Source organism: Miniopterus natalensis, chromosome 12 (genome assembly GCF_054644295.1).
Source record: "Miniopterus natalensis isolate mMinNat1 chromosome 12, mMinNat1.hap1, whole genome shotgun sequence".
NCBI classification, from domain to species: Eukaryota; Metazoa; Chordata; class Mammalia; order Chiroptera; family Miniopteridae; genus Miniopterus; species Miniopterus natalensis.
Window position 1 is genome coordinate 74638516 of NC_142092.1, and position 12121 is coordinate 74650636.

The window sequence follows — 12121 nt, forward strand, 5'->3', positions numbered from 1 at the left end:
GAAACGGTGCGCTGCCCACCCGACGTTCGCGCGTCACGGTTCCCGGGCTCGTCCCGCGGCGTTGTAATGGGAGACCCGAACTCCGGGAAGCGTACCGAACGTTCGTGCTGATCAGGTGCGTCCAGGGGCTGCCCTGGGAGTCGCCGCAGCTCACTCCTCTTCAAGCCAGAAGATAAAGCTTCATGTGGCGTTTTGCTTCAGTCAGCGTGGGAGACCTGGCTCCTAAACCGCTGTTTCTAATTGCTATACGTTTCTAGACTTAAGTGACCAAAACAAAAAAGGAAGCGGATTACAGAGCCGATGGGAGTCAGCAGCCCTCATCCATTGCCCTGGAAGTTCGAATTCCTATGTTCCAGGCCACCTCGGTCGTACAGGTGATTCACTTTTAAATTAGTAAGTAAAATGATTTGAACTCAAACTACATGTTTACCAATGCAATCACCTCTCTGCTCCTTACATTGTGGGGTTCTGTGTAAGGTTTTGTTTGTACCCTCTCCCCAGGTCCCATCGCTCCCCACTTGCCATCCTGTTTTTCTTCACTAACATTTACTGGGTTCCTGCTCTCTGCTGAGCCCTGGGGACAAAGTGGAGTCACTGGGTCTGCATTCCAGGAGAGAGGTGGAGATAAGTGCTATAAAAAGCAGTAAAACAGGGCAGGGGGAGGGGACTGTTGTACACAGGGGGTGGGGAGGCCTCTCAGAGAAGGTGATTTGGGTGGAGGTAAGAAGAGAGGTGAGCAGCCGAGGCAGAGGAACTGTACGTGCAAAGGCCCTGAGGTAGGCACTTTGGAAGAGTAGCAAGGAGGCCAGTGTGACTGGAGTAGAGTGAGCCAGGGGAAAGAGAGAGAGCTGGAGATGCAGCTGAGGGCAAGACCCCGCAGGTCTGCCCTAGCCAGGCTGCAGACGGGCGTTGACTCTGATGGTGCCAACGGAAGGATTTTGAGCTAGGATGTGGTTCTGGCTGCTGGAGGGGCAGCAGGAGACCTCTGAAGGCCATCGAAGCCCTCCAAAAGGTGGTGGCACTCAGGCGAGGGGTGGATAGTGGTGCTGGCAAGGAGGGTCAGACTTTGGGGATGTTTTGAAGGTAGAACATGTGGTGAAAATCCAGAGTGTGAGGAAAAGGGGGTCATATCTGCCTACAGGCTTTTGGCCAGTGGCTCTTGGCTGAGATGAAAGGTGGTAGGGGAGGGGTGGGAGAGCAATTTTCGGGGTGAGAGTGGAAATCAAGAGTTTGTTTTGGACCTTTGAATTTGAGAGACTTTTTCAACATCCGTGGGAGGTGTCAGGTCACAAGTTGGCTGTGCATCTGGAGCTCAGAGGGTAAGTAGGGCTGGTTGGAGTCCCCACACTCAGGGAGCCCTGGGGTGGGGCCAGGTGTGTGTGTATGTGGGGGGGGGGGAGATCTTGTCCTGCCCCCAAGCCTGCACTCAAGTTTTGCAAACTCTACTGGCCTTCTCCCAGATGTGCTCACAGGGCATTAGGGAGGGGCCTTTGCTTGGGGCAAAGGACAGGCTGGTTGGGGGACTTAAGCCTAGAAAGAGTTTGGTGTTTGATGGCATAGTGTGCGCTGGTAGGACAAAGGACCAAGGGGACAGATGTGGGATTCAGAAGCATTCTTCCAGGACCTCAGTGCTGCCTGGGAGCCCAGTGTGGAATAGGATTGACTTGCTGGGCACTCACCAGACAGCCTTGTCCCCAGCTGCAGCTGTGGAGAACCTGCCAAGTGGGGACCCAGCTCCCTCCAGGAGACCAGCACTCTCAGGGAGCCAGACCCCCTGGGCAAAGGAAGTCACCAATTAAATGGATCCCTGTGTGTGTGGTGAGAGTGGCTGTTATGGTGTCTAATAAAGCTGGTCTGATGATCTGGGATTTCGAGGGCTGAAGGAGGGACTGTTAAGTGGGGAAGCTGAAAGAGACAGATCACAGGAAAATTAAATGTGGGGTTTAACTGAGAAATAATCATTTTCTATGAAAGGTAATGACTTCTCTAGAGGCAGGTATCAAGATTTATTGGCCCAAGAGGTTACTGGGGATTGGAGCCAAGGCGAGCTTGGTGAGACCTGGACGGGACTAATCCTGATGTTGAAGGTCAATACATCTGAATACCGAGCCCCCTGCCCAGCGCATATCACGTGGGCCGGGATTAAAACTGTCTACCTCCTCGGGGAACACAACTCTCTAGCCAGTCATTTTATAGCCCACCTCCCTTGGATGCTGATGTCCTGAGGGGGGGGGGGCAAGATTCTCATTAGTGCCCCTCAACCAGCCTCCCTTCGAGGTCACGGGGCCACAGGCCGGTCATGTGGGCAAGGCCACATCAGGAGGCCCTGGTTCCAGCTTTGAGCTCAACCAGGGCGTCATGACAGCTTCCACTCCACGGTGACAAGACGGGAGACCACAGAATTGGAGGCAGACCTGCAGGGTTTCCACATGGGAGATTTATTACCATGCCAAATGCGTTTGTGTAAAATACATAATTCCTCTCACATGGCCTCATAAATCCAAAAGGGTCAGCCATAAATAGAAGAAAATATAAAATTACAGACTAATTTGTTCAGAAAACTAGAAGGGAATCAATAAAAAAACTGTAGCTCAAAATTTGGTTTGAAATTGTGTGCACAGAGAACGAACACACATTTCCCTGCTCGATCTAAACCCTCCTGCTCCGTAAGGCAGGCCTGCAGTCTTCTCAGGGGACTCGGGTCCCTCACCAGAGCTGCAGGGTAGAGGGCACAGGCAGCCCCTTGGGGCTTTGCCAGGTCAGCTTTATAGACGTCTCCCACTCTACAAGTCATGGAAGTCTGGGCTCCCCAGGGGCCCATAAACATAGTTCAGTGAGTGAGTTCTGCTCTTATAGCTGGGGAATCCTGGGTCCCTGGATGGGAGAAGCTGACTCCTGGAGGGATCAGCACTGGGACCCGACATTCCTGAGGCCACCACTGCTCACTGGATTCTGGACTCCCATCAAGCAGGGATTTTCCAGTTCAAGAGGGAGTTGGGAAAGAATGGATGGGTGGATGGGTGGATGAATGATAGATAACAGATGACTGATGGATAAATGATAGAGGATGGATAATAGGTGGTACGTGATAGATGATACAGATGAATTATAGTGAATTCCCTGTAGCATGAGCTCAGAGGTGCACTCACTGGAAGGAACTCTCTCCAGCATTCTGTTTGTACTGGGGAAGACGTAGCTCAGGACCCATGGTGGCTCAGATACAATGTTCTGGGACTGGCAAACAGAACATAAGTGTCCGCCATTGTATGAATCGGCCCGAGTGTCCTGTGGCTCCCTCTGGACAGTGGCTGTGGCAACAGCACTGCTGTGAGTGAGGTGCCATAGCAGGAACCCAGTCATAGTCGGTCAGTGTCTTGTGTGGTGGCTCCTATGGGGAGGGGTCACTGCTGCGGTGGCCTGTCCTGCAGGTCCATGAAGGCCAGCTTCCCCGGGGCTGTTCCACCTGTCCCCGACCTGCTAAGACCCTGTCCCCGAGGGCCTCCACCTGGCAGGTCTCAATTCCTTCTACAGGTTCATCTTCTCCAACTTCTTTCCCCGCAGGAAGTCCTCTGTGCCATAGTCAGCACCTGGGACACCTTGGAAAACAGTCCCAGTCCACACGGGGTCATGTAGGACATGCTCGGTAATGGATGCCACTAGGAAATGGGCTCTCATTTTTTCCAGAAAGTGTCCAGGGCACATTCAGAGGGGCCTTGGCCCACCCCAGGGGACAGGCCTGAGGGTAGACTGGCCAAGGTGAAGTGTCCTTTGACCCTTGAGTTGCCACGTCCTCTAATCTGTGCAACAAGGCACAGGAGACGCATGTGCCAGTCACCCAGACACAAGTGACTGGCTGGACACAGTGAAGGCACCGTTCAGTTTTGGCCCTGCATCAGATGACTATCTACACCGCCAGCCTATTCTGAGAGGTGGGTCTACCCGGGGGAAGTCCCAGCTTCCTGAAGCCTCCAGCACACGAACATGCACACACAGACACACAGACACACACACAATCATACAATGACATCACTGATGTCTCTGTGTCACCGTAGGCCATCTACCCTTTTCTCAGAAGGGCCGTCTTCCCCAAGACTGCCCAGTGGCTGCTGTGTGAGGCCCGGGGGCATGGCTGGCATCTGCCAGCTCTTCTGTCTGCTGGCTGCCCGGCGGGGCCAGTGCGGAGAGCACAGCCAGGGTGTCGCACAGGATCCTCCTGGTGAGCTGGGTAGAGACCAGATCCACCACCTCTGTCCTGTCTACACTGGGTGGATCAGTGCAGGGGCCCACGTCCAAAGTAGGAGCTGGATCCCCCTGCCAGGTGCCAGACAGCCTTGTGTTGCCCAGCGTCAACAGTGTTGGCAGACCCTCCCCAGCCACATGGGCCACTCTGGACAGCGTTGGGGGCTGCACTGACAGCCCTGGGAGCCCTTCCGGAGCATTGCCTGCACTCCCACACAAGGGGGACCCTATCCATCTGACAGGTTCAGACCACTGGCCCCCCACAACCTGGTTTCCCCCAACAGAGCTTGATTCACCCAATTGGTCCTGGAGGCTACCACCCTGTCCACCTGCCCCCAGGTTGAGGCTGGACTCCTGGGGCCCCAAGGACAGTACCTCGGGAGGCCCCTCCTCAGACAAGGAGGGCAACTCGCAGGTATTGATGGAGGTACCCTCCTCTGGGGTGCCCAGTGAGCCCCCAGGAGACATGGCATCTTCAGGTGGGGAAGGGAAGTCCTCTGAGTGGGGGCTGGGAGTGGCACCACTATCTGCTGGGAAGTTGGGAGGCAGAGGAGGGAGGTGGTTGTCCCTGTGTGTGGAGGATGGGAGGTCGGCACTGCCATAGGACAGCACCTCGTCCACTGGGGACAGGATCTCAGGCAGGACACCGCTGCCTAGAGTGAGATGGGCTTTCTGTGGGGTAGGGGTCCCTCTACTCCCCCCATGCCCAGGTGCCTGGCTCTCAGCTCTTAGGGCTGCCAGCACACTGGGGGCTCCAGGAGGAGCCTGTGGGGGCTTCCTGTTGGTGAGTGAACTCAGGTCAGCATCCCCAGGCCCCTCTGGGCAGCCAGCTGAGGCCTGCGCAGGCCCAGTCTCTCCTTTGCTGAAATCCGCCCCTTTGGATGCCGAGGATCCCGAGGGAAAGGAAAGGGACAGGTCTGAGTCACTGTAGGAAGAGGTACTGGGTGGGAATGCAGTGCAGGCAACCTCAGGGGATGTCCGTTTGGCCTTTCCTATGTCTAATTCACTGGTCATGCTCCCACTGGTTCCAGGAGCTTCCTGTCCCCCACCAGGGCCCAGAGAAAGGAGTGCCGTGCAGGGTGCCCCTCCATCTCCCAGGTCAAAGGAGCCTCCAGCAGGCAAGGAGTGCCCTGTAGCTGTCTGGGCACCCGCACCAGGCTCCAGCAGGCTCTCCTCATCCCAGACCTTGCCAGACTCTGACAGCTCTGATCCCGACCTGGGTGAAGGGACATAAGGGAGAGGCAGCGGCCAGCCTGCCTGCAGGAGGCCTGGCTTTGACTCTGGGCCTCCCAACACAGTGGAGGAGCCATGGAGGGGACTGGACCCACTGCCCACTGGCCTCTCCCAGGCCACCTGCCCTCTGCCCAGGTGCAGCGCCCCTGAGTCTCCAGCAGGAGACTCCCCTGACAAGCCCAGGTCTGCCTCTGGGTTGTCCCTGGCCTCCCAGTCTGACAGGGAGGTGGAGCTCTCAGAAAGCTGGACCAGAAAGGCAGACACTTTCTGGAACCCCTGGAGAGACGGACAGGACAGGCTGCTCCCAGAGGAGGGGGTGTGGGACCCCAGGGAAGACCCTGAGCAGGTCCCAGGGCTCAACTCACAAAAGGAACCCAGAGCAGAGGGGGTGGTGAGCTGGGGCATGGGGCTGCCCTGGCGCTGGACAGGGAGTGCTGCCTGCTCAGCTGCTGCAGGAGCTACAGAGAGAAGAGAGTGCAGGGATGTCACCAACAGTCTCACACTCTGCCTTCCCCATGATGTCCCCCCGGTACTGAGAGTGGCAGCAGCCTATACCCCACAGCCCCAAGCCAGTGGTCAGAACCGGAAAATCCAGACGGAGCAGAGGACATGTCCAGCAGCACCAGTGTGTGGACCCTGAGATCCCAAGCAGCTAGCCCAGTGCCCCCCACCCCCACCCACAGGAAGTGAGTCACATCTGTGCAGACATGCCTGCCTCTCAGGGACTCAGGCTCAGAACTGCAGCTGAGTGACTGTCTGCGTCTTGTGTGTTATTTAAGATGAGAATGTTTCAGACAGGGAATCTACCCATAGCCCTTCACCAGCCCATCTCACCGGTGATGTGACGGGGAATGGGCGGCCCCCCAGCCCAGCTGCGGGAGAGGCTGGCTATGATTTAGAAGTGGCCTTGAATGACCCTTAAGTGGGGACTTGATGGTCCTGGTGCAAGGTGGGGCACCCTGTGGGGGCTGAGCATCACCTTCACAAGTGGTCAGCTGGGTGGCTTCCTGCCAGGAGGCAGGGTCGTGGGGGTCCTCCTGCCAGCAGGTCTCTGTTCTGCAAACACATGGTAGACAAGTCCGGGGTGCCCCCAGAAGGGAGCCTGTCCTCCCAGCCTCCTCCCAGCCTCCTCCAGGCTCAGGGTCTCTGCAGGGGGCCTTCAACTATCCCAACAGGAGGTGGGGAGGTGACCACCAGAGTACAGAGCTCTGCAGATGGGGGCAAGGGGCCCTGTCTTTAGGGGGTTCTGGCCTCAGTCCCCACTGCATCAGGTAGCTGGGGGGTTGCCACATGAGAGGCTCAGAGGTATGTGCTCCCTGAAAGGGCCCCTCCTGCTGCCCCTACCACTGGCTCTTGGGCTGATTCAGCAGGTGACATCCTTATTTCAGACTCAGAAGGGCATGGGGTGGGCTAGGGGTGCCGAGCAGGGCCAGTGCACAGGGTACCAGGAGAGAGTGAGGGTCCCCCAGAGAGAGCACAGGGAGCAATGGCTTAACCACCTCCATGCCCTAGGTCCCAACCCCTGCCCGAGGGTCTCATGGGCCCCGGTAGCCCCCCTCCAGACCCCGTACCTCTGTTCCTCTGACCACTCGCTTTCCATTTTGGGGGCCTCCCTGACAGGGCTGCAGGCAAAAGCCAGCCCCAGTTCTGCCCCCACCTGGCTTGCGCTGCCTTCAACCACCTGCTGGAAACAAGTTGGAGAAATGCCACATTCAGGTGCAGTCCATGTCCCTTAGCTCAGTGGAGAAGGCGCCTATGCTCTGTTGACCACAGAAAGGAACTAAAACCACCCCCTACAGAGGGCCCCAGAGACCCCCCAGCGGACACCCTTCCTCCCAGTGGGCTCCAATGACCCAACAGAACGACCACCCAGGAATAGCCAAAGAGGCCCTGTCCTATCAGCAGCCTCACCTGATGGACGAGGTCACCCCACCCAAAGCCACATGGCAGGGCCAACAAAGCAAGGCCAGGCCCCCACTCACATTAGATTCTTGGGGGCTGCAGCGCCCTCCTCTGCCCCGGGAGTGCCGGCTCCAGCCCTGGAAGCTCAGTGCTTGGCTTTCTGTCAGAGCCTGGATCTCCTCTGCTGACGAGGGGCTGGGGTTGGTCTGGGGGTCTCCTGTGAGGCAAAGTGACCATCAGGGCTAATGGGCAAGGACACAGGACACAGAAGAGACAGTGCCTAGGAATTCTGAGGTCACATGAAAAAAATATTAAAATTCAAAATAGGTGCAGCACTTATTTATTTTTGGCTCAGGTGAGGGTGTAAAAATACATGGCCACCTGCTCCTGAAAGTATCCTTGTGGGAGAGTTACTGACAGGAGTCCCAGGAAAACTTTTAGAAGGTGGGGCAAGGGCAGGCCTTGACCATGTCAGGTCACCACGGACAAGCTGGAAGATCAGCAGACTGGGGACGGAGTAGGGACAAGGGGGCCTTCAGTAGGGCCTTTGCAGAGAAGCCCCAAGGACTCACGTCTGTACATCACTCTTCCTACACCTTTCCACCCTGGACCTGGCAGATGTGGGACACCAAGACCCAGGAATCTATGAGGGTCCTAAGGTCACCAGCCTGGGGGGATTGGAGCTACCCTCTGGCCTACAGCCCTTGGTGAAGACCGAGGCATCGTGGGTCATATAGAAGAACCCTGGGCTACTGATGACTGTGATGGGCATCACCCAGGGAGCATCCTCAGGCACAGTGTCCTGAGCAGAGAGCAGCTGGCAACTGGTCAGAGTGACCATCTGTCCTCTGGCTGCCACCACTCCTCCCAGTTACCTTGGCCCACACGGCTGTTGCTCTGGGCATGAGGACAGCCGTTGGCCATGGGTGTCTCCTTTCCCCAAGCTGGCCTCAGAGGTCGCAGATGAACATCTGAAGCAGAAGTTGCCCTGGGGGATGTCCCATCCTGCTGCTTGGTGACAAGGCTGCAAAGCAGTGCAGAGGGGCTATGATTGCCTGCCTGGCCGCGCCCTCTTGGGGTGTCCAGCCTAGGCCCCAACTCTCCACACGTGGAACTCGTATCACATCCGGTGGGAGCTGTGGTTGGTGTCCAAGTGGTCAGTGCACAGGCAAGGAAAGACAGATCCTGGCCCCTCCCCACCCAGCAGCTCCTAAGTAGGGCCCATTGCCCCCAGATGGGGCCACTGCTGGGGGGTGACAAGACATGGGGTACAGTGCTGGGGCGTGGTGGGAGGGAGATGTCCATCTGTCCCCTGGCACAGAGCAGGCAGGGCACATGCTCCATCAGGACCTCTGCGTGGAGACTTACCACAGGTCTATGGCTCCATGTGTGTGAGCTGGGCCCACTGAGCTCTGGGAGGCACAGTGTGTCTGGGCCCTGGATGCTACACACGCTGCCATGCTCCTGGCACACTGATAGGCAGCAAGAAGTGGCCTGATCTCAGCCTCAAGGAGGTGACTGGTGCCCTGATTCCTTCTGGCTTTAAGGGCAATGCCTGTGACAGGCCAGCTCTAGAACATTCTGACACTCTCTAGGTGCAGCCTGGGGTTAAGTTCCCTTCTCCCCAGGCACTTGCTACAACCCGGCCCAGCTTCCTAGTCCCTCAGGGTTACCCTGAGCCTCTCCCCAGGATTCACAGTCACATCAGGGCATGGACAGGGGCTGTGGTCAGTGGGCCATCCTCTGCCTGCCCAGCCCTACACGCAAGCCCATGGATGCCAAGAGGGTAGAGTTGGCCTGGGGATTTCAAAGACCTGGGGCTGGCACTCGATGGCAATGTGAGTTATAGGTGTCCTTGTGAGATTTATTTGGAAAGCGCTCACAGAGGGAGGCCGAGCGTGAGCACCAGGGCCAGGGTCTCCCATGATGACTCACGGTGGGACTCGTGGGCTCTCAGGGCTTCTCCAGGGGTGGTGGCTGGGGGGGCTGCCAGGCCTGTGTTGTGTCGGGGGGCATGAAGAGTGCTCTGCAGGCCCCTCTGGCTGCTGGCTTGTTTCAGAGCCCCCCTCCCAGACGGCTTTGACTTCAGGGCTGGAACTCTATGAGAAACAGCAGAGGGTGAGCTGGCATGACACCCTGGTCCCTCTCTTCTTCAGAAAGGGGGTGCATGACGTGCTCCCCTAGTAGGCACCTGGCTGAAACAAGTGGGCCTAACCTCACAGGAGCCCTGCACCTCAGAGCTGATAGCCCACGACAGGGCAGACACCATGACAGAGTGGGGGAGTAGCTGGGCCCATACCCAAGTCTGGGTCAGGCAGCCCTGGGTGCCTCCTCCTATAGGCTGGTCTGAGGCAGGCAGCACACCTGCCTGGTGGTCACCCTGCATGTGCCTGCTGACCTATACCAGGTGCTTCATGGAAACCAGCTCATTTTACCCTTTCTGCCAGGTGAGGCCAGCAGCACTCCCAACTTACAGAGGGAGCTCAGGCTGGGAACAACCACCCCACCTGCCCCACATCCACAGCCCCCTTCATGAGATAGCAGGCAGGGACAGGGCGCTGGACCAAGGATGCCCTGTTGCTCAGGGGCTGGCCTGTCCAAGGAGCCCCAGGTCATGTGCTTCTTCCTGCCCCAGATCCCCTCCCACTACCACTAGGAGTTCAGCTCCTCCTCCAGGGCCTGGCCAGGGCTACCTTGCCCAGAAGACCTCCTTGGGCCCCCTAGCAAGTGGCCGCCCCACCTGCCCTCCGTCTTTACCCCCCAGAGTTCCTTTCCTCCCTGGATGTTTTTACGAGGGACTTGTATGTTCCTGTGAAGCAGCCTGGCGACAAGCATCTCCTGGCCTCAGCTGGAGCCTCCAGCCCGGGTGAGGGTGCCCACCTGAAGCAGTCGGGTTGCGGCCTGAAGCTCCTGCCGCAGGCAGGCCATGGACCGCCGCACAGAGAGGATGTCCCGGTGATGCTGCAGGAGCAGTGTCCTCTCATGGCTCCAGAGCAGGTGACTGCTCTGCAGGTATTGGATTTCCCTCTGAGCCAGGCAGAAGAGGAACTGTTGGCCATAACCCCAGCCCAGAACAAAGGCACACATGGAAAAGAAGCCCACCAATGAACAGGGTGCAGGGCAGCCTGGCTCTGGCACTGGGTGGGACCTCCTTTTGCCCTTCCAGATGCCCCTGCCCTTCTCATCCTGCTTGGCCAGGAGACCCTGTGCACTGTGGCTCCCTTTGGGTTTGGCCAACAGGAGGCTCCAGCAGGAGGCAGGAGGGAAGGTGAGTGATCATCCCTGGGGCCCCCAAAATGGGGCTGGGACAGGCTGGCTGTGCCCTTGCCCTCTCCATGCAGCTCTTTCTCCAGGTCCTGGGCACTGCTCCCACCTCTAGAGCTCCTCCCTGTTAAATGTCCCCATTGTCCTCTGTTCCCTGCTGCATCTCTGACAGCACACCCCTCAGCAGAGCTACCTTGCCATGCCGGGGCCTCTTCACATACACCCTGGGAGACCGCAATCCCAGGCCCCAGAGGCCAGGAGCCCTGATGCCGCCCCCACCACCCTGTCTCTACCTGCAACATAGAGCTCCGGGTTTGGACATAGTCCCAGGCCGTCCAGCCAGGGCTAGCTCTCAGTGGGAGGCAGGGCAAGCCCTCAGGCAAGGCCTGTTCTGTGGGCCACCCTCATTGCCATGTGATAACTGGATCTGCTTCTAAGCCCTCTTCATGGTTCACTGGTCAAGCCAGGCCCTACAGGTAGGGTCACTTGCATTTTTCTGTCTGGGTCTCCTCCCGTTGCCCCCACACCTGGAATTTCCCTCCATCTGCCCTCCACTTCCTCAATCCAGACAGGCCATCTAAGTCAGAGATGAGAAACCTGAGCAGCCTGGGGTGTGGTGAGGGCTCAGGCTCAAGAATTCTCGAGTTGTGGCCACATGACCACCTCGGTGTTCACCACCTGCCCACTCCCAGGTGACGCTCGCCTTACCTGCTCCCGCTCAAGGCTGCTGAGGGCCTGCTGCTGATTCTCTGCTGAGGCCACCAGCCCAGCATCATTCCCCTTGCTGCCTAGACACCTGGAGCAGTGGTGAGACAGACAACCTCAAGTCTGGCGAGTGGTGAAAAACCAGGCATGGCCAGCCCTGGCCAGCCAGGTGCACCTGGGACCCCCTGTCCCTGCAGCAGGGCACCAGCAGGAGGCAGCTGTGCTTGGGCAGGCTGGGGAGCCGTGGGGGGGCCGGTGGCCCCAGTCAAGGCTGTCACTGTTCCCACATCCCCTCATGACCCCTTTTGTGCCTGAGAGATGAAGCACCCTGGAGCCCTAGCCCAGCCTGAGGGTGCTTTGGGGAAGGGTGTAGGGTGTGGAGTGGAACACGTGTAAACTTCTGGTGAGGTTCTTAGCTAGAACCCTTTTTGGAGGCCAATGTGGCAATATCAAGAAGCTGGAAAGATGCATTCTCACTGCTGGAGTCTAAGGAAATCATGCCTCGGAATGAGCACTTCTAGTCTGAAGGCCCAGCCACAGGGACTGGTAAAGGAATTGGTCAGTCCCTCTGTGCTGGGCACCCTGTACATTGAAGCAGTTTAGAAGGGACATGGGAGGGTTTTTCTGACTGTTAAGTGAAGACTGAGGTTACAAACAGTCTGTGCTGTCGATTACTAATGCTGTTTAAATAGCCATGCATATCTCCCTCAGCAAGAGCTGGCCAGACAGGCTGGAAAATAGGCGGAGATTATCTCGGAGAGGCAAGACTATGGGTGGT

At 57.7% G+C, this 12121-nt stretch overlaps 1 protein-coding gene across 1 annotated transcript in view; it reads right to left on the reverse strand.

The window, feature by feature from the left end:
• Positions 1 to 4068: 4068 nt before the first annotated feature.
• The window catches only part of CCDC187 (coiled-coil domain containing 187), a 31095-nt gene continuing 23042 nt past the window's right edge, over positions 4069 to 12121 (reverse strand). The window contains exons 17-24 of the mRNA XM_087822594.1: positions 11347 to 11434; positions 10255 to 10401; positions 9310 to 9473; positions 8250 to 8398; positions 7455 to 7591; positions 7044 to 7153; positions 6452 to 6528; positions 4069 to 5930 (exon numbers count right to left, since the gene is read on the reverse strand). Of these exons, the coding sequence (XP_087678720.1) occupies positions 4069 to 5930; positions 6452 to 6528; positions 7044 to 7153; positions 7455 to 7591; positions 8250 to 8398; positions 9310 to 9473; positions 10255 to 10401; positions 11347 to 11434 (2734 nt within the window). The remainder of the gene's footprint in view (positions 5931 to 6451; positions 6529 to 7043; positions 7154 to 7454; positions 7592 to 8249; positions 8399 to 9309; positions 9474 to 10254; positions 10402 to 11346; positions 11435 to 12121) is intronic.